The following is a 22288-nucleotide window of genomic DNA, read 5'->3' on the forward strand; positions in this document are numbered from 1 at the left end:
ACTGTATCATTTTCTTGGCCACCACTGTTCTTTTTTTTTTTTTTTTTTTTTTTTTTTTTTTTTTAGCTATTTCCAGGTTATCAGATTTATTTATCACAGGAACTTAAGACTGACATTATCCAATTTCTTATAAAATAGGTTACTGTTTTTCTTAAGATTTATTTATTTATTATATATAGTGTTCTGCCTGTATGTATGCCTGCAGGCCAGAAGAGGGCACCAGATTTTATTACAGATGGTTGTGAGCCACACGTATGGTTGCTGGGAATTGAACTTAGGACCTTTGGAAGAGCAGCCAGTGCTCTTAACCACTGAGCCATCTCTCTAGCCCCTTGTTTTTGTTTTTGTTTTTTTTTTTTATATCAAGATTACATTTAAATTAGCTTACAGAACCGCCCCTTTGCCATAGTGTGTGTCTCCATTTTTAAAGTCTTTTAGCTCTTTTAAAGTATTGCATTAATTTTTGACAAGCCCTATGGCTTCTACATATTCTTATGAATGTCTGTGTTGGTTGCTATAGTCACATGATTGTCTCTTAGGTGATGGGACATATGAAGTGTGTATGAAAGCTACTGTTGCCACTGCATTTTTACCCTCATGCTCTGAGATCTGTTTTTGATTGTGGAATCCTGGTAGTCAGTTCTTTTCCCTGGGCATATGGTCATCACATCCCTGACTAGTGATCCCATTCCCTCTATCCTTAGAGTTATGTTCTCTTTCTTTTTCTACCATGTCTTGGTTAGAACTTGTAGTTCAATTTCAAGTTACATTTCTGATTTTATGTGGAAGATTTAGGGTCTCTCACTAAGAATACCACTAATTTTGGGAGTGATGACTGATGACAGACCTTATCCAACAATATTTAACTTTAAATTTTTTTAAAGAAGTAAGTTTAGAATTTCATTTTTGTTTTAAATTTGGAATTTTCCTTGCTGGTATTATTTAGCACCTTTTGTGGTTATAGAATAAAACAAGGGACTTTGTCCATCATCATGTAAATATGACTTGTGATATGTACATGTATCTGAATCTTGTATTTACACTGCATAAAATTCCTGCTATGCCATATGCATCTAGCTCATCATTTTAATGGCTGCATAATATTCCATTGTTTTCTTATAGTTCATTGGTTTATCTATTTCCCTATGACTGACATCCACTTTTTCCTTTTATGTGCCCAACTATAAACAAATTTTCAGTAATCGTCCATAAAAGTATAGTTTTATATGATTTGTCCTTTTATTTCCAAAAGCTGCATTCTCAGGGAAGGGAATGCTGAGTCAAAGGTTTTACATAATTCTATTTTAATAGCCTCCTCGCTATAGTGTTCAGTCTCAGAGCTTGAGCTGCAACTCATGAGGGCTCTTTGACTCAAGCTAGTTAAGCCAAAGCAGTGCTCAAATCACAACCCTAAGTGAAGCAGATCATACAAGCAGAGGTTTCAGAGCAAGACTGTGTCACGCCTCACCTCATGGACCAAGACAGGCATGCAAGGGTCTTTATCACACGGCAGTGCTGAGTCCCTGGGGCTTTGGCATTCAAGTAGATTGTCGTCTCTGTAGACTCAAAGAAGCTCTTTTGTCATTCTGTGAATCTATGTGTCCATCTTGGAGATGGTAATGAAACAGTGTCCATTTCACACAGGCCAAGTCCAGAACGATGGTAGCCCAAGTCAATGCGTCTGGAACAATGTATATGAACTTCCTTGAAACTTCTATTTGACATTATCAAGCTGCTATGGTTTGGACATAAAATGACCCCAAAAGCTAATGTGCTGAAGGCTTGGCCCACAGCTGGTGGCACTGTTGGAAGGCAATGGGACCATGGAGGCTTGTGCTTCATCATTAATGCATGGATGAATTCCTAGCTGATGCATCGATTGTAAGGAGGTGGGAGCTGGTTGGAGGAAGCAAGACATTGGATGCACGGGTCTTTGAAGGATTGAACTGGTCCCCTGAGCCGCCTTCTTCTTCTTCTTGTTCTTGTTCTTCTTGTTCTTGTTCTTCTTGTTCTTGTTCTTCTTGTTCTTGTTCTTGTTCTTGTTCTTCTTCTTCTTGTTCTTCTTCTTCTTGTTCTTCTTCTTCTTCTTCTTCTTCTTCTTCTTCTTCTTCTTCTTCTTCTTCTTCTTCTTCTTCTTCTTCTTCTTCGCCACACAAACAGGATAAACAGCCTCCCCTGCCACCACTCCCACTGCCATGATGATCTGCTTTTTTCAGAGGTCCATTAGCAATGGAGCCAGCCAACCTGAACTCCAGGAACCATTGGCCAAAATCAAGCTTCTCTCTTTTACATTGCTTTGCTCAGGTCCCTTGTTACAGTGGTGAAAATGACTGATCAGAGAAGTAACACAAACTTTGGGTGTTTCAAAGTTGTCTGGGCTGACAAGACATGTGGAACAGCATGTCCAAGGTTGCTTGGCATGTGGACTCCCAGACAGGGAGCGACTCTTTAGAGCTATGGTGAGGGTAAGAACCACACAGTTCATTCAGGGCAGCCTCTGCCAGTTCATGCTTCATGACTCACAGCTCCTAGCTCTCTGGAGACCCTTGCGATTCCATTGGATCCCCATAAATGACCAGGATCACATCCTCAGCTCAATGCCTGTGCCCTTAATTGCATCTGTTAAGCCCCTTTGCCACTGAGCTTTGCGGGTGCTGGGAACTGGGATACAGGCATCTCTGGAGAGACCCAGTTCTTTTTCTATGTACCATGGCTGTCCACAAAGGCTTGTTCTTGCACTGAAGGACTCCTGTGTAGCATGCTGGTCCTTTTTCTGCTTCCTTGAGAAGCTCCTTCCTGCCCTGCTCACAGATGCAGTGTCCTCCATGGAGGACAGGCAGACTGTATGGTCCATCCATATGGGAGCTTTAACTGGTCAGACCAGGCATGTTGAATCTTTTGAGGGAGAGCCTGCTCTGTAACTGAAGGAGTGACAGTGTGGTTAGCTGAGTCTGCATCCTGCTTCCTGCAGGGCTCTCTCTAAGCTGCACCCGATGGCTCTTCAGAGGCTGGACCTGTGTTTTGTCCTACTCCGTTCCTCTCTTTCTCTGTGCTCACTTGCCTCTGATCTCTATTCTCACTTGGACCTTGGTATCAGATCTTGATATTATGGCTTCTCTAGAAACACACCACAACTGGGTGCCTTAAAGCGCAGAATTTCTGTTTTGTCAGTTTTGGAGGATGGAAGTCAAGGGTTAGTGCATCGGTAGATTCACTAGGCATGCAGTCTGTTCTTAGTTTATAGGCCATCACTTCCTCCTGTGTCTTCCAATAGCTATGGTTCTCTCTCTCTCTCTCTCTCTCTCTCTCTCTCTCTCTCTCTCTCTCTCTCTCTCTCTGTGTGTGTGTGTGTGTGTGTCCCTTGTATCTCTCATAAGACATCTGTGAGATTGGATTAGGGATGATTTTAGCTTTACCTCTTTGAAGATGTGGTCTCCAAATACATTCACATTATATGGCTTCAATATGTGAATTTTAAAGGAACGTAATCAGTGCATAAGCTCTGTCCATCCTTCTTTCCCTTCACTTCAAATCAGACCAGATTCAGTGCATGTCATTCCTGGCCTGTTCATCTACCATCTACTTCTTCCTGGTACCCAGATGGAAATGAAGATAGCCCAGCTGTAAAACACCATCCTCTGCTAAAAAACCAAGATAGGTAAACTCAGGAGACCAGGTCAAGCCATTTGTAGCTATAAAATGGTGGTTCTCAACCTGTGGGTCACAGCCCCTTTGGGGATCAAACAACCCTTTCACAGGGGTCATCTAAGAGCATAGGAAAACACAGATATTTACATTACTATTCATTACAGTAGCAAAGGTTCAGTTATGAAGTAGCAATGAAAAGAATTTTATTGCTGGGGTCACCATAGCATAAGGAACTGTATTAAAGGGTCACAGCATAGAAAGGCTGAGAACCAATGATCTAAAATAACATGGTTTGGCATTCTAAGGAATGTTTTTGTTCTTGCAAAGTATCAGTTTCTTAGAGCAAGAAAAAAAGGCAATGAAAACAAGTCAAGCATGAGAGCCAGAAGATAGGAGGGAGAGAGTAGAGGCAGGTTCCAGCAGTTCATCTCCCAAAGAGGAGTCACATCAGGTCCAGGGAACCCAGGATCCTTGGTTAGTGTCATTTTACCACTAAAAACATAGAAAAGTGGGTGGGGCTGGGGGAACAGTTCATCGATAATATGTTTGTTGTACAAACATGAAGATAGGAGCTTCATCACAACACCCATGAAAACATGTGGGCCTGGTGGCATATGTGTGTGTGTGTAATTTCAGATCTAGGGAGCTGGAGACAGGAGGTGCGCTGGGGGCCACTGGCCAGCCAATCTGGCCCAGTCATTGAACCCAGGTCCCATTGAGAGACACCAACTCAAAATTCAAGGTAGGGGTAGAGAGAGAGTTCAGTGGGTAGAACATTTGTGTGGCAAGCATTAGGGCTGGAGTTCAGATTGTCAGTACCCATGGAAATGCCAGATGGGCACAGTGGCCCACCTGGAATCCTAGCACTCAAGAGCCAGAGGCAGGGGATCTGTGGAGCAAGCTGGCTACCTAGATTAGCCAAACCAATGAGCTCTGGATGAAGTGAGATATCTATTAAGTGGAGAGTGATTCCTGGCATCAAACATTGGCCTCCACAAATACTTACACACACATGCCACCCCTGCAGCATCAAGCGAATACCCTAAGGTGAACATCTTTTGAGTGGTAACAGCTGGAGTTGACTTCTAGTTTACATACACACACTTACACATACTTGCCTGCATACACATATCCATTGCATTTACATATGGATTGCATCTGCACACACACACACACACACACACACACACACACACACACACACACACACACTCACATCTCAGAACTTCTTTGAATTTCATGGTATCCATGAGATAAACAGGAATGGCCATGCTTGGATGAAAGCATGAATCGAAACACTTTCTAAGCTCTTGAAGTCCAAACCACATGCCAACGCATGAATTCCATTTATTGTCTCCCAGATTCCATCCTGTGTAAGATCATGTCTCAGTCTGCAATGTGGAGAGCCTTGCTGCTGCGGTACTAATGTGACCATTCTCAGTCCTGCTGCTGGCCATGTGTGCTAAGCTTGTGTCCTAGAGTGCTTTAATTTCCAGCTTCCTAAAACAGAAAGATAAAGGAGTTAGGGGCAAAGAAGACAGAACTGGAACCAAGCTTTGAAAATCATGAAATAAAACAAACTGACTCTTGAAGGTGCCTCTAGGAGAACAAGGAAAGGCATAGAATTCATTGATTCTGCCTTGGGTAGCATTTGTGGTGAAACAGAACCCAAGGAATGTCTCCCAGACGCAGTCCTATGGGCTGCAAGTTCGGGGGAAGGGAACACAGTTGTCTTACGCTTCTGGAGACTTCCAAAAAGACAAATGGTGGCACAAGAGCCCTGCGGGAACCCTGAGGCAAGGAGAGAATGAGTGTCCATGCCCAGACCCATGCTCTCTCTTCACCTCTAGGTGGAGCACAGCTAGTAAAATGTTGGGAGAGAAGAGAGAGAGAGAGAGAGAGAGAGAGAGAGAGAGAGAGAGAGAGAGAGAGAGAGAGAGAGAGATAGAAAGATGAGAGACACAGAAACTGAGACAAAATTAGAGAGACAACAAAGAGAGACAGAGGGAGATCTTGACCCAGCACAGAGAGAGAGAGAGAGAGAGAGAGAGAGAGAGAGAGAGATATCTTGATCAAGCATGTGTTGAAAACATCTGCTAGGCCCATTTTAATCAAAACATTCTGTCTTAAGAAAGAAATGAATACAACTCCAAAAACTCTTCCAAATGACAGTCTCTTCATCAACCTCCCAACAGGTTTTCCCATACTTACTGAAGACCAAAGATATTCCCCATTTTCTTCTTCTCAAACAAAATTGTTATGATGTTGGTTCAGCCCACTTCCCAAGACCCTTCACTATGCAGGGGAGAATGTGTATTTGTACCTATGTGCAAGATAGGAAGGGAAATTATAGCAGGTGGATTGCAGGGCAAGCTCTGAACAAAGGCTGGAGAGCTACATTTCTATCATCCAGAAAAGAAGACAGCCTGGAGAGCAAGATGAACCACACTTGGCAGAAGTCATACAAACAATGGGAGGAAATTACTCAAGACCATCTCAGGAGGTGACAGGACAGATGGGCTGTCTTCAAGCCAAAGCTGGAAGGGGAATCACGTGGATGGCAATGGAGGACACTGAGGGCTTCAGAGGTGGGACTCGGCCCTGCCCCTTCTGTGCAGGCCTGACGCCCATGAAGGCCCCAGACATAGCATGGCTATCTGAGTGGCTCTGCCTTCAGCTTCCCCAGTCCCAGTCCCCTGTACTGCTATGAGCAGTGGGACCAGGGACACACTTCCGGTGAAGGGAACTTTAAAATCTCCTCTGTAAACAAGAAGAGGATTGCACCTAACAATGGAGTGAGTATGTTCCTGTTAAAACTGTCCTGTTTTGAGTTTTGATAGATAGGATCCATCCTAATGCTTGGAAAGGTTTTGTTCAGCCAACCAATGAGGACCCTTTTTACTCTGGGTACGAGAGCATTGACTTTTGACGGTCATTGCATGGGGCGCAAAGCCGCCATTAAGAGCAGTGTGCTGAGCTGGGAACAGAAGGCAAAAAGTCCATAATCGACTTCTAATTCTGTCATTATGGGAACGTGAGCTGCTGACATGGGAATGTGTTTGGAGAACTGCACCGCACTGCCGTTTCATCACTGTTTGAACTTCAGAGAATGTGCTTACATAAATCCAGACAGGGAAGGACAGCCACTCAGCCTCCCGATGCAATCAAGAGACGCAGTCAACAAACTGTCTAAGGCCACTGCAGCACTACACCACTTAATTTTATGGCACCCATGTTTATAAGCAAAGGGAATATGCAGCAAAGCATAATGAGCAGTGCTGTAATACATAAAGTGCTCATTATCACGATTGCTTCATATACGCTATACATCATTGTATAGGCTATCCTGGTTTTTATTACATCGCTTATTTATTTTGTGGGAGGGCTCTCATGTCACGGGGTACTTGCAGAGGTCAGAGGACAACTTGGGAGAGTCTGTTCTCTCCTGTCACCCTATGGGTCATCGGGCTTGACAGCAAGCATCTTTGTCCGCTGAGCCATCTCGCCAGCCCTAGGTAATATTTTTGTCTAACTGGTAATGCAGGGCTGTTTACCCAGCCTCGCCACAAATGTGAGGTGTGTGTTGTGCAGTGACGTACTACAGCAATGGGTGTCAGTTGGAGCCATGCTATTGATTCATTGGAATCTTCCTGGACTTCTGGGGAATGCATAATGCCTGACTCAGCAAAAGATCACTATGTAGGACACTTCCACGTCAGTTATTTATAGCTGGGGAGCAAATGGCCACAAACTCAGCAGCTTAAAACACAGTGCTATTATCTCAGGTTTGCAGAGCTAGAGTCTAGGCAAGGCCTTCCCTGGCTTTCTCCTTCACGGTTCATCCACACAGCCCTGAGATGCCAGCTCATGGTCCTTCATAAAGTGGTAACAGAGGCACTGGCTGAGACACAGTCATCTCAAGGCTTCCTTGCAGAAGGGTCTTCTTCTAAATGCTCGCAAGGGTGTTGGCAAGTGTTACTTACTTGTGGGCTGTTGCATTGAAGACCTGGTTTTCTTGATAAATATTGGCCTGAGGTCATCATCAATTCCGATGGAGCTAAGTTCATCACTGTGGACAAGCCAAGTCTCAGCAAGAGAACCAGTAAGAGAGCCATAGTCTTTCACGTTCTGTTCTTGGAACTGCTTTACTAACCTTTTTGCTATATTCTACATATTGGAAGGAAGTCATTATATGTAACCCCCATCGAAGGGCAGAGGTAGATGGCAGGAGGTATAGACCTATGGAAACTGGTTTAGAAGGCTGCCTATCATAGCACTAGTCAGTTAACAAATTTACAAGGTAGTTGAACCATATTAGGATGGTAAATTCAGCTGCCCCCAGGGCCTGGTAGACCGCATTAGTTTACAACGAATCACGTGAGACAATGAGCAGGGAGGGATGAGGTGTATCCTTTCTGCTAGGTATACAGCCTTCAACATCAAACCCCTTAAAGCAGTGGTTCTCAACCTTCCTAAAGCTGTGACCCTTTAATACTGTTCCTCATGTTGTGGTGACCCCCACCTATAAAATTATTGCCATTGCTACTTCATAACTGTAACTTTGCTACTGTTATGAGTTGTAATGTAAATATCTGATATACAGGATATCTGATATGTGACCCCTGTGAAAGGGTCACTAGACCTCTGAAGGGGTCATGACCCACAGGCTGAGAACTGCTGCCTTAAAGAGACATGGTCCAAACAGCAAGACCTTCAGTCCAGGTTAGACCTATAGGTCTCCAGTCTAACACCATGCTAGAAAATATGGGGAATGGGGACTATATAGTTTTGCCTCATTCCATTATTTCATAAATAGTTTCACTTTGCATATGGCCAAAGCAAATAGTCCTAGCATTCTGAGAGCTGTAGATTTTAATTCTATGAGCAATCAAATGACAGTATGACTGTAAGAGGAATGTCTTATTAAGACTATTTTTCTGCCAAACAAAGTAATGTTGCTTCCTAGAGGGAAGGGAAGTTGGCCATTTCTCTTTGTCCACAACCAACCCTACTGTGCTTCTCCCATCAGACTAAACAGAGACAGATTTCTTAAAAGGAAGTTGTGCTGAGATGAAGCAGTACTTTATGATCCAGATCAAGCATTCCTTCTCAGGACACCCCAAATCCAAAGTGCTCTAAAATCTGAAACCTTTTGAGGGTCAGCATCATATTCAAGCAGTGTCAGATTTGGGGGTATTTTGGATTTGAACTTTTTCAAACTAGAGCTGAGCAGCCTGTGGTAAAGTCTATGCAATTATTTCAAAAGTGTGAAAAATTTCAAAATCAGAAACACTTCTGGTCCCCAGCATTGTGGAGCAAGTATACCCTTCCTATATAATGAAGGAGGAGGAGGAGAAGGAGGAGGAGAAGAAGAAGAGGAAGAAGAAGGAGAAGATAATAATAATAATAATAATAATAATAATAATAATAATAATAATAAATAATAATAATAATAAAACTGGCACTTTGTCATTCCTCAACAAATGTTTGCTGAGCTCCTACAGCACCCAGAGCTGAATCAGCTCTGGGAAGAGAAAAAGGAACCAGACCTTGACCTCCAGGATCTCCTGGCACACAGAGGACACAGTGACAATATAGTCTGATGAGTGCAGAGTGAAGGTTTCCAAGGTTACACAACCACAGGGGAGGGGCTGGTGAGGTTTATGTTCACTTAGGACCAAGTATAGCCTGCCCCCTTCACAGGTCAGGGTCTACGATGGATGTCAGAATGCTTTACGATGGGATTATCTCATTAATCCTCCTAACACCCTGAGGTTTCAGGAAGAACACAGGTATTACTCTAGCTGGCAGAAAGATAGCCACATGGAAATCCTATGACATAAAGCAGAAGTCCTGCTCACTAGCACACCAGCACCTAACAAGATGCCAAGGCAAGGCTATAATCCCTTCCCTGGAAGCAGCTGGATTTCCTGGCTCAGCTGGGCTCCGAAGAGGAGGGTAGGGGAAATCACATTCCCCATGGCATTTGTGTATTCTGGTCCAGAACGGGCTGTGCTATTGTTACTGATGTGGTTGGTAATAAAATAAGCAATTACAAGGGCACCGTGCTGAGGATGCTGTGCTTAAATGTTCCTTTGAGAGCAACACAGAGGCCTGGTTTACAAACCAGAGGCATCATAGGCTTTCAAGTTCTGAAAAGCTTCAGTTACACCCACTGTTGAAGCACCAGTCCAGGATAAAGATGGGTGCTTGTTTCAATGTGGAATTAATATTAGACCAAAGAGGGCCTACTTTTTTCTTATAATATGCTATTTGAGGGGGGGGAAGCAATTCTGCTGTCCCCCTTTGTTTTACCTACACTTAAGTCAGTTGGCTTCATTGTTTTTTCAAAACTGCAGCTTGGTCATTTTATCCTTGGTAGTCCTCCCCACCCTCACCCTGAGCATTTGCACACTGAAAACTCTCCAGAAAACTGGCAACTGTCCACCTTACTTCTCTATGAGTGAGGCCCAGCTCCTGTGCTCCTGTGACCACTAGAAGGAAAAGATTCCCTGTACTTACTCATCCAAGAGCTGCCTAATCAGCTGCTCTCTACTAGTCCTGCAAAGCAGGTCACCCAACATCTGTTCCGATGGGAGAGCAATCCAATAATTATCCAAAGCATCAGAAGACAGGCAGCAGAAGACTCAGAGGAGCACTCGGAATCTGGCAGGAAAACGTAGCTGTTGGGAAATTTTCTCCCACTTCCCTTTGTTAAGCCAGTGACCTACAACACCCAACAGAGACCTGGGCAGCTCTTTCAGGATGCACAGGGCCCCTGAGTGCAGAGGGGACTCCTTGGGATTTGTAAACCCCAGAGGAGATTTTTTTTTCCTTAAATCTTCTCGACCCCAGCTGAGCAGCCAGGCCATTTGGACTTGCAAAACTGAGTACATCCTGGCTGCTTGTGCCTGCTCTTTGAACCATGGCAGTGCAGCGCTTTTGGCCGCTGATGTGGCCGCAATCTTCCGGATGCTCCGAGTGGTAAATTTACACCCTGATTGTGCATGGGTGAACTGTTTCTTCTTTGGCTCATTTGCATTCTCTCCAGCCCTTGCCCGGAGAGGTACATTCAGGAACATCAGAACAGCCCTTTCTGGAAAGGAACAGAAGCCAGACTCCTCTACCCATGCACCTGCCTGGGGATCTTCATGGGAGCCCCCCCACCCCGACCCCAGCTATCCATTATATTGCCACTGCAAGCATGGGACCATCCTCCTGCCAGCAAGCCCCATGTGGTCACCCTTGCTAGACACACAAATGCTCAGCAAATGGCCTATTCAGAGCAGGTCTGGACTTCTGTACTGCCGCAGAAATCTCTGAGGTGGCCCAGCACAATAGGATGCAAATAACAACGGGCCAGCAGCAGATGCCGCACAATGGGGCTGGGGAACAAAGAGCATTCAGGGCTTCGTGGTGTTTTTGTGTCTTCCTCAAATTGGACTTCATGCTTCCCACGTCATTTTCTGTTTCAGCCAGTCCTATTCTCACGTCCGAGGGAGCCCAATCAAGGCATCTGGACTTGGTGCCCTTGGCTTTTCTACCCTCGGGTTGAAGCGGGCCTCTTCTGTTTTGTTTGCAGAGTGGTGACATGTGTCTGCAGAGCTCGGTAACACCTGCCCCATCCGGCCCCGTGTCATAGAGAAGGCTGGGCTTTTTTTTCCTGCAGAGTGCAGATGGGAGAATATATCTATATGCTGTGAACTTGGCAGGTCTTTAATCTGGAATGAAGAAGACATGAGCTCCCCAGAGTTGCTGCTGACTTAGACCTCGAATACAAAGCACTGGGTATATATATATTTAATGAAAACCAGGTTGTTCAGAAACCAAGGGAAGAATGTGATATGTATGCGAGTGTGAATCCACATCTCCTACATCTCCACAGAAGAGGCAAAGGCTGCCCGTAGGTCAGCAGGCACCATCTCACTTGTAAGACAATCAGAGCGAGATGCAAGCCCTTTTGAAGGGAAGAGCAGATGTAGCAAGACCAAAGTTAAGACAACATCAGTGTCAGGATAGCTTTGTTCCTTTCGTGTATACTGATAACAATAAAAACAGCAGCAGCAACAACAAAATAACATTTGCTTAATGATGACAATGCATCAGACACTATTCTAAGTGAGGCTGATGTCTCAGGGATCCTATTTTTGCATGAAGAAATCAGGCAGGCACAAGGAGCTAAAGGAGACTGTTCAAGGAGAGGAGAGAAGCCCATGGAGGCTGGGATGGAGCTCTGGGAAGATTCTGCCTCCTCCTTAGCTCAAGATCACAAATCTTCAAGTCTAGGAAGAGTGGCTCATTAGTAGAAAGCCAAGAACAGCAAAAGAGAGCTCACAATTTTTTCTTTCTCTCCCTGGTTATAAAAGTTGCTTCCTGGAAGCAAGCCCAAAGCTAACATGGCAATGCCCTATCACTGGGGATTGGATTTATTCTTATGTGCTGCCTTCCTTACAGGGTGACCAGTCTTAGATCCTAAGTTCACTTAGTGTATGAAAAATAATTGTAGTTATTCCTCATTCTGAGAGGCAAACAGAAGGGTAGCGAAGGGGAAGTATGTCTGGCCCGCTGTTTCTCCTCTAAGGGTTGGGCCTTGCTCCATCCAACTTGCATTCACTTCTAGCCCATTGGCTGGAACTTAATGACAAGACCACACCCACCCACAGGAGAGATTGGGACATGCGAATTTTAAGGAGAGTGTCCTGCCATCCTAAATAAATTCCCATTTCAAAAGTAGAGGAGACTAGATTTTGGTGAGGAGCCAGCATGATCTAATAAGGTCCCAGGTGGGCTTAATTGGAGATATGACTCCAATAGGTACTTGTCTACCACAGTATTCTCAAGAGACAAGGATCCTTCTGGGGATACTTGATATTCCTCTAAAACAGAGCTTCAGACACACAGTACCTAGCATGATCATTGGCCTGGGCAATGATGGTGGGGAGCCAGCATGATCTAATGAGGCCCTGGGTGGGTTTAACTAGAGCCATGACTGCAAATGACACCCGTCTACCACAGTTCTCATGGGAGACAAGGAGCCTTCTATGAATATTTCATATTCATCTAAAACTGAGCTTCCAACAAATAGCTTCTAGCTTTTCATTAGCCTGGGCAATGGTAAGTGTGGAGGACCTAAAAAGCCATGCCCTGAAATGGCAGAGCCTTTTATAGGGAACATACCATAAAGGTATCAGAACTGAGTCAAGTGTATCGGCTGGCACTAAGATCCACTGTGATCACCCCTACTCTGGGTATTTTGTCCATTCTAGGGACACACTCGTCTTTCCACGTTAACTCAAGTAACTATATTATTAAACTAAGTTACATGTCTGGACATAGACAGCCTGGCTGCAGAACCCTTTGAAAAGGGGAGCTGTTTCTGATTGTTATTTCAAGAGTCACCATTGAATCACAGAAGTGACTCCAGGATTAACTCCTGTCCACAAAGGGAGTTCCAGAGGGAAACACACCTCACAGAGGTAGAGAAGGGAGATAAACAGCAGATCCAAGGGCTAGAGAGCAAGGCTAAATGATGTCATGGGTAACATGGTACAGGCAGAGGTTCTTTCCTCGGGGCTGGAGATTCTGGATGCAGTGGTTTGGAGCTCAGAGTAAGTGACAGCTTGTACTTTCAACACAGTGTCATTTACTGATAAGCATACTGAAGCCAGAGCATGCTGGGGGTTGCACTGAGGTCACAGAGGTTTCTGTTTTTGTTCCAACATCTGAGCCTGGAAACACAACTCAAGTGAGATGAGTTTAATTTTCTGACTTTCCCTTCTGAAATTCCTCGGCTTAATTTCAGTAAAACTCACATGGGTAGGTGTTGACGGAGGAAACATGAGCAAAGGAAGGAAGAAAAGCAAGCCAGTAAGTGGTGGGTGCAGCAAGGACAGAAAGGGAGAAGAAGAGGGACCAAGCGTGAGGGGGTGCAAGGACAGGTCCTAGGATTCCAGTCCTCAGTGATAAAACTGATAATGGGAAGAGCAACACTGAGAATCCCTAGAAAGCACAGTATTATTCTCAGCCCAGTTATGAGAACTGGGATGTTGATTGGGCAGTCTACCTTTCAGATTCTTCACTTTGAGACTACATTCAGAAACTGAGCCTTGTGGCTGAAGGGCACTAAATAATGGAATAAAGCTGCGGCCCTCGGGTCTCAGCTCTGTCTTCTGAAAATAGCATTAACTGTCCCTGACTTGCCCAGCTTGCTAGGATATTGAGTTGAATTAGAAGACAGCGATTGAAATGCTTCCTCCGCTTTGAAGTTTCTTAGGGTGTGAGCTGTCACATCCAGCAGAGGGGGAGGCTCAGGCTGAGTGCCATCTACCCCAGTCTCCTCCAGGCACTGAGGAGTCATTTGCAGGGCACTTGCACTTGAGGACTTTGCACACCCTGCGAGTGCCACTACAAGAAAGGGACAGAGCATGGGAGGAACACAGCATTTGGGAGGCAGAAGTAGCCCTTTAGATTTCAAGCCTGATCAGGGTGCCCAAAATAACACCCTTTAGCTAAACCAGGTTGTAACATTTCAAAGATTCAACTAAATTATATGGAACACTTCCACACACACACACACCTTTTGGTAAGAATGGTTCAGAAGCCGGGGAGCTGGCTCAGTGTGTAAGAGCACTCACTCTGCTATCATGAGCATCTCAGTCTGAGTCCCCAGTACTTATGTAAAAACCTGAACGTGGCTACACACATTTGTAACGCCCGTATTAAGGACAGAGGCAGGTAGATCCCAAGAGCTTCCTAACCATCCTATATAATCAAACCTTTAAGTCATGTCTGTTTTTGAAAAAAGTATGTTTATTTATTGTATATATGTTTGTGTGTATTCACAAGCATATCAGTGCAAATGCATGTCTGTGCATGTGCTTGTAGTGGTTGGAGATCAATGTCAAGCATCTTCCTCAATAGGTCCCCATATTGTTTTTTGTTTTTTTTTTTTTTCTGGAGTAGAGTCTCTCACTGAATATGGAGCTCACAGATTCAGCTTTGCTGACTGGCCAGTAAGTCCCAGCAATTCTTCTGCCTCCTTAAGGGTTGCTGCTCTTAGTTTTTCACTCAGGTGTTGAAGATAGCACTCTGGACAGGCAGTGGTGGTGCATGCCTATAATCCCAGTACTCAGGAGGCAAAGGCAATCAGATCTCTGAATTCAAGGTCAGTCTGGTCTACAGAGCTAGTTCCAGGACAGCCAGGACTACACAGAGAAACCCTGTCTCTAAATACCAAATACTATACATACATACACACATATATATATAGTGTATATATATATGTGTGTGTGTATGTATTATATACTCTAAATACCAAAGATATATATGTATGTATACATACATATATAGAGAGAAAGAAATTCATGTTAAGCTTGTAAACATTCCTGTAGGAAAAAAATAAGAGTAAATAGAATAATAAGCAGTCAAAAATAGCCAAGCCTATAAAGTAAGACACCATGAGTAACAAGGAGCAGAGAGAACAAATGAATGAACTGCCTACAGAACCTTCTGTAATTAGAATTTGTTGACTGCAATGTACTGTTTATAATGTATAAGTAAGAGACACTTCAGATTTTACCCCCAAATGGTGATGAATACAAAGTGATTCACCACGTATGTAAAACATAAACAGCAAACAGACCTTCTATTCATGAAGGATAGTAAAGAAAGTTAAAAGCTGAATGGATAGGTTTGGAGCTTGCTATGGTCAAGATGAATGGTCAGATGTCAAGGTTTTAACCCCTGGTCCCTGGTGGTGCTGCTGTTCAGAGAGGCTAGGGAGCCTTTTAGACACAGGGTCTAGCTGTCAGTCGCAGGACCACAGGGGTGGGATTGTGGGTTTGGCTGCCCTGGTTTCTGTCTTCTACCATGGTGTAAAGAGCCATGGCCACCTCACATCCCCACCACTGCAGGAGCATCTCTGGTTGCCATGTCTACTCTGCCATGATGGACAACACCCTCAGAATCAGCCCCAAATTGAACTCATTGCTGCTTCCCTTACCTGGCTGCCGTCAGCATAAGAAAAGAGCTAGTATAGAGCCAATTAGAAGGAAATGATGGGGGAAAATGATGCTGCAGCAGTAATCTGGAAAGCAGCACAGACAAGAAGAGGAATGGAAACTATGGAAGAGAATGATAAAGAAATACAAGGGATGCAGAGAAGAAAATCCAGCAGGCTTCCTCACAGCTCTTGAAAGAGAAGAGGGAGATAAAGGGTTAAATGTCATATGTAGACTTCATGTTTAGACCTCAAGTGGTGAAGAATGACAACCCACAGTTCTAAAAGCCCCCCAAATCTGAGAACAGTAGTAAAAAGATCCATGCTTATGTGTTGAGAAAAACTCATTGAGAAACTGCAAAAGACAAACCGCCTGTAAGGAGCAACTGCCGTGTGGGCAGGGGGACTCCCCGAGGGCAGCAGCAGAGCCAAAGGTAAATGGGTACCATTGCCAACCATCAGAAGGCAAACACCTCCAACCCGTAACACTGGACAACATCCGCAAACTTCCGGATGATGGATGAAGGCAATGTGGACAGCTCTATGCACCTGATACTCAGTGATCAAAGACTCTACTGATGGAAATTAAGAAACGTCTGGTGAAAGGGAAGTAATCCAAGTTTGCAAGGCCAAAGTGGGGGAAAAGTAAATATATGGAGAACAAAGGAATCGTAAGGACAGGCTTAAACTTACAAAGACCATGAAATAATGCAACAGCACTTAGTGAGCCCTAAAAGAAACAAAGGGCAAGTAAAATGCAGATGTGTAAACCGGGAGGAGGGATTTCAGTACTCCAGTTCTTCTGCCCTTCTGAGAGTCAAATAACAATACAGAATAGCCTCTGACTTCAAATTTATGTATCATGCAATTGTTGTAGTAACCACAAACCTGGAGAAGCAAAACATACAGCTTACATTTTAGCAAATGGAAATATATGTGGAATGAGAAAAAATCAAATTCAACAAAAGAAGAGTGAGTATGAGCTTGAAAACCAACCAAATACAGGAGGGAGGGAGGGAGGGAGGGAGGGAGGGAGGGAGGGAGGGAGGGAGGGAGAGAGGGACAGATGAGGGTGATATTACAAAACAGATGTAATAATTATCTTAATGTAAATGAAAAAAATATTCATCTAGATAGTGAGTGAAGATTGGAGTATGGATGGGAAATAAAAATAAAAGTAGCAATATAATTTAAATATATGCCATTTATAAGATATATACCTAAAATATCAGAACCTGAAAGTTAAAACATGTAAGAATTGTAATTACTATAGTTACTTCAATATTAAACAAATCTTAAGACAAAAATGCATCACTATAGATGTAGTCATTCATAAGGATAAATGGCTCACATTATCAGAAAGCTACTTTATATTCTTTTCTTTTTGTATTCAATGTGTCCATAATAATGGCACATATTTATGAATAGAGTGGTACATAATATTCTATTGTATATATGTTGTGTAATAGTCCAACCAGAGTAATTAGCTTAAAGCCTCAGAGACTTACCACAATAACTCACCTACAAACTATATAAATCAAAATTGACAGAATTATAGAAAGAAATGTAAAATTAATAATCAGAGGAATTAATACAGTTCTCTTAAAAATTGTTACAAGAAACAGACCACAAAAGCCATCGTTCAACTTAGGGTTACTATTGCTACGATGAAACACCGTGACCAAGAGCCAGTTGGGGAGGAAAGGGTTTATTTAGCTTACACTTCCACATCACTGTTCAACATCGAAGGGAGTCAGAACAGGAACTCAAACAGGGCAGGAACTAGGAGGCAGGAGCTGGTGCAGAGGCCATGGAGGAGTGCTGCTTACCAGCTTGCTCCTCATGGTACTCAGCCTGTTTTCTTACGGAACCCAGGACCACCAGCCCAGGGATGGCACCACTCCCAATGGACTGGGCCCTCCCCCATCAATCACTAATTAAGAAAATGTTCTACACCCCAATCTTAGGAAGAATTTTCTCTATTGGGCTTACCTCCTCTCAGATGACTCTAGCCCTTGTCAAGCTGACATAAAATTACTCAGCACAGCCATGTTATGGAATATTTAAACAAAATGATTAACTAATAATTTGGCTGACTGAACTTACATGGATATATTATAATCAATAAGTGAAAAATATATTTAAGTACACAAGAGCATTAAAAAAAATCCTGAACAACAAAGCAAGATTCAATACATTTTTCAAAGAATAGAAATGATAGATACGATGTTCTCTGGCATACTGCAAGTAATCTAAAAACCAATAGAAAAACATAATTAGAAAACCCTTATTGATTTAGAAATTAAGAAAGCTACCATAACATAAGCTATCAGTTGGGGAACAAATGATAGAAAAAAATTAAAAAGCTGAACTGAAAAATGAAAATTACTCTTTCATGTCCATACAAGAGAAGACATCACAGTATTTGGAGATTTACAACTGTTGATAATTATATTTGAGACAACATCTGAAAAATAATGAGGTAAGCATTTGCCTGGGAAATCACAATAAAAGCCAAGTAGACCCAAAGAAAGGAAAGGGAAATAAAAACAAAACTAGCGAGTAGCTTTAGAAAGGACACAAAAAATAAAGAGAACACACAAAGCCAGAAAAGCTAATCAAACTGGGAAACTTCAGGCAAAGCTACCGAGAGGCAAGGGACACGGGATGAGTGTCGCAAAGTTCATGATGGACACTCGGCAAGTGTCACAAACATTTCAAAATGTAATCGGTGGGTAAGCTACTAACTTTATGTGGGTGAGATGAGAAAAAAAAATGACTTAAAGAGAAAAGGCCCGAGAGCTTAAAAACCATGAGCACAGTGCAACTGGAAGCCATAAATCTAAGGAAAACATTGTGAGTTCTCCCTAAGCTCTAAGGAAGACTACTTCAATTTTCCACAGATTCTTTTCTACAAGAGAACAACAAAGGACTGAACAGCCCGAATATTCAAGGGTGGTGACTCATGCATGTTCTCTCCACCCTGTAAATTCCTCTGTCTAAACACGGCAGCCTACACAGGAAAATGTAGACGAGATGCTGCCATTGTCGTCTGACCCAGAATACATGTGGCCCGCTCTACAAGGGGAGCTAGGAAGTACTGTCTCATTGGGAGAGGAGGTAGAGAGAGTTCAGTATAAACATGGCATCTTTAGCAGATGCCACTCACACTGATGAACGAGCAAGCACAACTATCTAACTTAAACTTTATAAGGACAATAAGAAAACTGTAAGTCAATCTACCTGATAGGCACAAAAATCCTAGATACAATGTTAGTAAACAATCTAGTAATATATAAAAAGATAACACATCTGGACCAACTGGTTTTACTCTGAGAATGCAAGGTACTTCAAAGATTGGTTTAGAAATCCAATCTGTGTAATTAGTCATATTGATATATCTAACATTTCCTTTTTCTTTCTTTAAGTTTACTTGGCTTTTATTGTGATTTTTTCCAGATATATAATGATCAAACAACACATTATTATATAAAAGAAAAGGTTTATGACAAATGTAATTTATTTGTAGAAAGTCAGGGATACAAGCTAGGTGATGGTGGCACACACTTTTAATCCCAGCACTCCAGAGGCAGACACAGGCAGATTTCTGTGGGTTCAAGGATAGCCTGATCTACAAAGCAAGTTCCAGTCTCTCTTCAACTGAACTCCAGGAACTCAGCCCAGTGCTTGGCTGTGGGGCTCTGCATCTGCTTTCATCAGTTACTGTATGTAGGTTCTATGATGACAATTAGGGTAGTCACTAATCTGACTACTGGAGAAGGCCAGCTCAGGCACCCTCTCCCCTAATGCTAGGAGTCTTAGCTGGCGTCATTCTTGTGGATTCCTGGGAATTTTCCCTAGCACCAGGTTCTCCCCCTAATCCCACAATGTCTCCCTCTATCAAGATATCTCTTTCATTGCTCTCCCTCTCCATCCCTTCCCCAACTTGGCCATCTCCATCCCTCATGTTCCCACCCCCCCATCACCTCCTTTCTACCCCCTCCTCCCAGTTTACTCAGGAGATCTTAACTTTTTCCCCTTTCTGGGACCCTCCATGGGTGTCCCTCTTATGGTCCTCCTTTTTACCTAGCTTCCCTGTGGTTGTGGATTGTAGCCTGGTTATCCTTTCCTTTGTGTCTAATATCCACCTATGAGTGAGTACATACTGTGTTTGTCTTTCTGGGTCTGGATTACCTCACTCAGGATGATTTTTTTCTAGTTCCATCCACTTGCCTATAAATTTCATGATGAAGAGAGGGAGGAAGGGTAATATGAGGGGGTGGAGGTGTTAAGATCATGATGGGGAAAATCACAGAGACAGCTGATTTGAGTTAGTGGGAGCTCACGGACCCTGGACTGACAGCTGGGGAACCTGCATGGGACCAAACTAGGCCCTCTGAATGAGGGTGACAGTTGTGTGGTTTGATTTGTTTGTGGGGCCACTGGCAATGAGACCAGGACGTATACTGGTTGCATGAACTAGCTTTCTGGAGCTCGTTTCCTATGGTGGGACACCTCGCTCAGCCTTGATGCAGCCGGGAGGAGCTTGGTCTTGCCTCAGCTTGGTATGCCAGATTTTGCTGACTCCCCAAGGGATGTCTTATCCCCTCTAAGGAGTGGATGGGGGGGTGGGATGGCGGAAGGTGGTGGGGGCAAGAGAAGAGGAGGGAGGGGGAACTAGAGTTAGTATATAAAATGAAAAAAAACTTTTTAAATAATTAAAAAACAAAAATAAAACAAAGGAAGTTCTAGGACAGTCAGGACACAGAGAAATCCTGTCTTGAAAAACAAACAAACAAATACGAAAAGAAAACAGGGAGACAAAGAGAAGCACATGATTCCCCAAAAGACTGCTGAAATCACAGATACGGGGCTTTGCTGTGAAATTTCCTGTGCTTCTCCATAGAAACCAGAATCACGCAAGTTCCCCTCCTTACCCTTGCTGCTGTTTCAACACAGAACCCGAGTCCAAGCAGCACCAGAAACTAGGAGGAAAGGTAACAGATGAAAACAGCTTTCACCATCGGCGGATAATACATTGATTTGTAAAATAAAAAGATACCCAGGGAGATTTTCACATCTATGTCGGGGAGTCTACCAAGTTTCCGGGCACACACTGAATGCCAACTGGAGCCTACAAGTCAGAGCCCAACAGAAGATATTTTGAAATTATGAACTTCTTAGGCATAAATCTAACCAAAAATATGTAAGACATTAAACTTTTCTAAAAATGTATGTTACAGACAATAAATGTATCTACAAGTTATGATTGTAGAATGATAGTCAAGTATTATAAATAGTCAATTTCCCCTATAAAATATATATAAAATTGATATATATTATAACTTCTAGAAATTGACAAGTTAATTCTAAAATGTAGATAATAAAACAGCCATATACACCCTGGTAAAATAAGGTGGGAAATATTGTTCTAAGAATTGTCACAATTTATTTCCTAGTAATTATGACAGCAAAATATGCAGCTACATAAGTATGTCAGAGAGACAAATAGGTAACCTGGAAAATTTGCCCATGCGCACACTGTCATTCCATGTACAAAAGAGAAACCCTGAGGTAAGTTGGATGGAAATTGCCTTTCTTTGCCATTGTTTTGAGGTAGAGCCTCACATAGCCCAGGATGGTATGAACTCAGTGTGTAGCTGAGTATGATAAATTATCTGGGTAGCAATCTGTTAAAAAAGAAGATGAGTGTTTTATATGATACCGTACAGAAATGAATTCCCTATGCAAAAGTAAACTGTGAGAGAAAAAGCTGTATGGTCTCAGGAAGGTAGAATGGGAGAATTCTGTTGGGGAAAACTTTAATAACGGAAGGATGGCACAGGGAGTGTCTTTGGGAAATCTTAAAGCACGAGCATGCACTATAGAACAACACACACGAAAGCTGAAGTTAAAAATCAAGGAATTACTTTCATTGAGGACAACAGGAGCTCTGACTAGGAGAATGAGGCAGTAACTCTTATGTCAGCTGAGCTGAAGGGGGCATGTGGAATCGATAAAAAAAGTGGAAAGCAATGAGAAGTGGTGTCTAGAACCTGACATGGAAAGGGGCAGAACGTGAACGAGCATTTCAGAGAAGGAGGGAATTCTGGTGGGTCAAGTGTAACAAGTCCCCAAGATCTATGTTATGGAGAGGCCATTAAACCACACTGAGATGACTTTGCCTCCAGATACCCTCAGCAAACAAAATCCCCACACACTGAATAGTGCCTGTGGTATGCCAACTGGTATAAACTCTTTAGAAGTGACCTAGGATGGTCAATAAACCACCATGTCCTGTGATTCTGCAGGCCTATTTCTACACCTATACCCATCAGCCTGTGTGTATGTGGCACACATGTGCATGTGACCAGGTTCACAAACAAGTCATCTGCTCTTAAGGTAGTTTCTGGTAAAGTCAAAAGACAAGACAAAACTGGGCTCTATTGTCTATCAATATTTAGGTTCTAAAACTATTTTGAAAAATAGTTTTATTTTTCTATTCTATTCTAGAAAAACAAAAGGTAGAGTAGTGGTTACTGGGCGGGGGGTGGGGTGGGGGGGGTGCAGAGAGGAGGTTGTGAGAGGCCGTGCCATACTGAAGACTTGGCAGGGGTTCGCAAGATTCTTCCTTGACCGCAG

General features: G+C 43.1%; 1 protein-coding gene across 5 annotated transcripts in view; it reads right to left on the reverse strand.

The window, feature by feature from the left end:
• Positions 1-350: 350 nt before the first annotated feature.
• The window catches only part of LOC121823201 (uncharacterized), a 30893-nt gene continuing 8955 nt past the window's right edge, over positions 351-22288 (reverse strand). For 2 of the 5 annotated variants that reach the window (XR_006064583.2, XR_006064580.2), the window contains one exon: positions 3827-5148. Coding sequence is in view for 1 of the 5 variants with exons in the window: in XM_042262239.2 (XP_042118173.2) it covers positions 1736-2197 (462 nt within the window). In the remaining 4 variants the exon portion in view is untranslated. Of the gene's footprint in view, positions 2922-3826; positions 5149-7631; positions 7718-20583; positions 20632-22288 lie in introns of those variants that run through there. The other 3 variants (XR_006064581.2, XR_006064579.2, XM_042262239.2) reach the window with 3 other exon arrangements.

Source organism: Peromyscus maniculatus, chromosome 1, assembly GCF_049852395.1.
Source record: "Peromyscus maniculatus bairdii isolate BWxNUB_F1_BW_parent chromosome 1, HU_Pman_BW_mat_3.1, whole genome shotgun sequence".
In the NCBI taxonomy this organism is placed as follows: domain Eukaryota; kingdom Metazoa; phylum Chordata; class Mammalia; order Rodentia; family Cricetidae; genus Peromyscus; species Peromyscus maniculatus.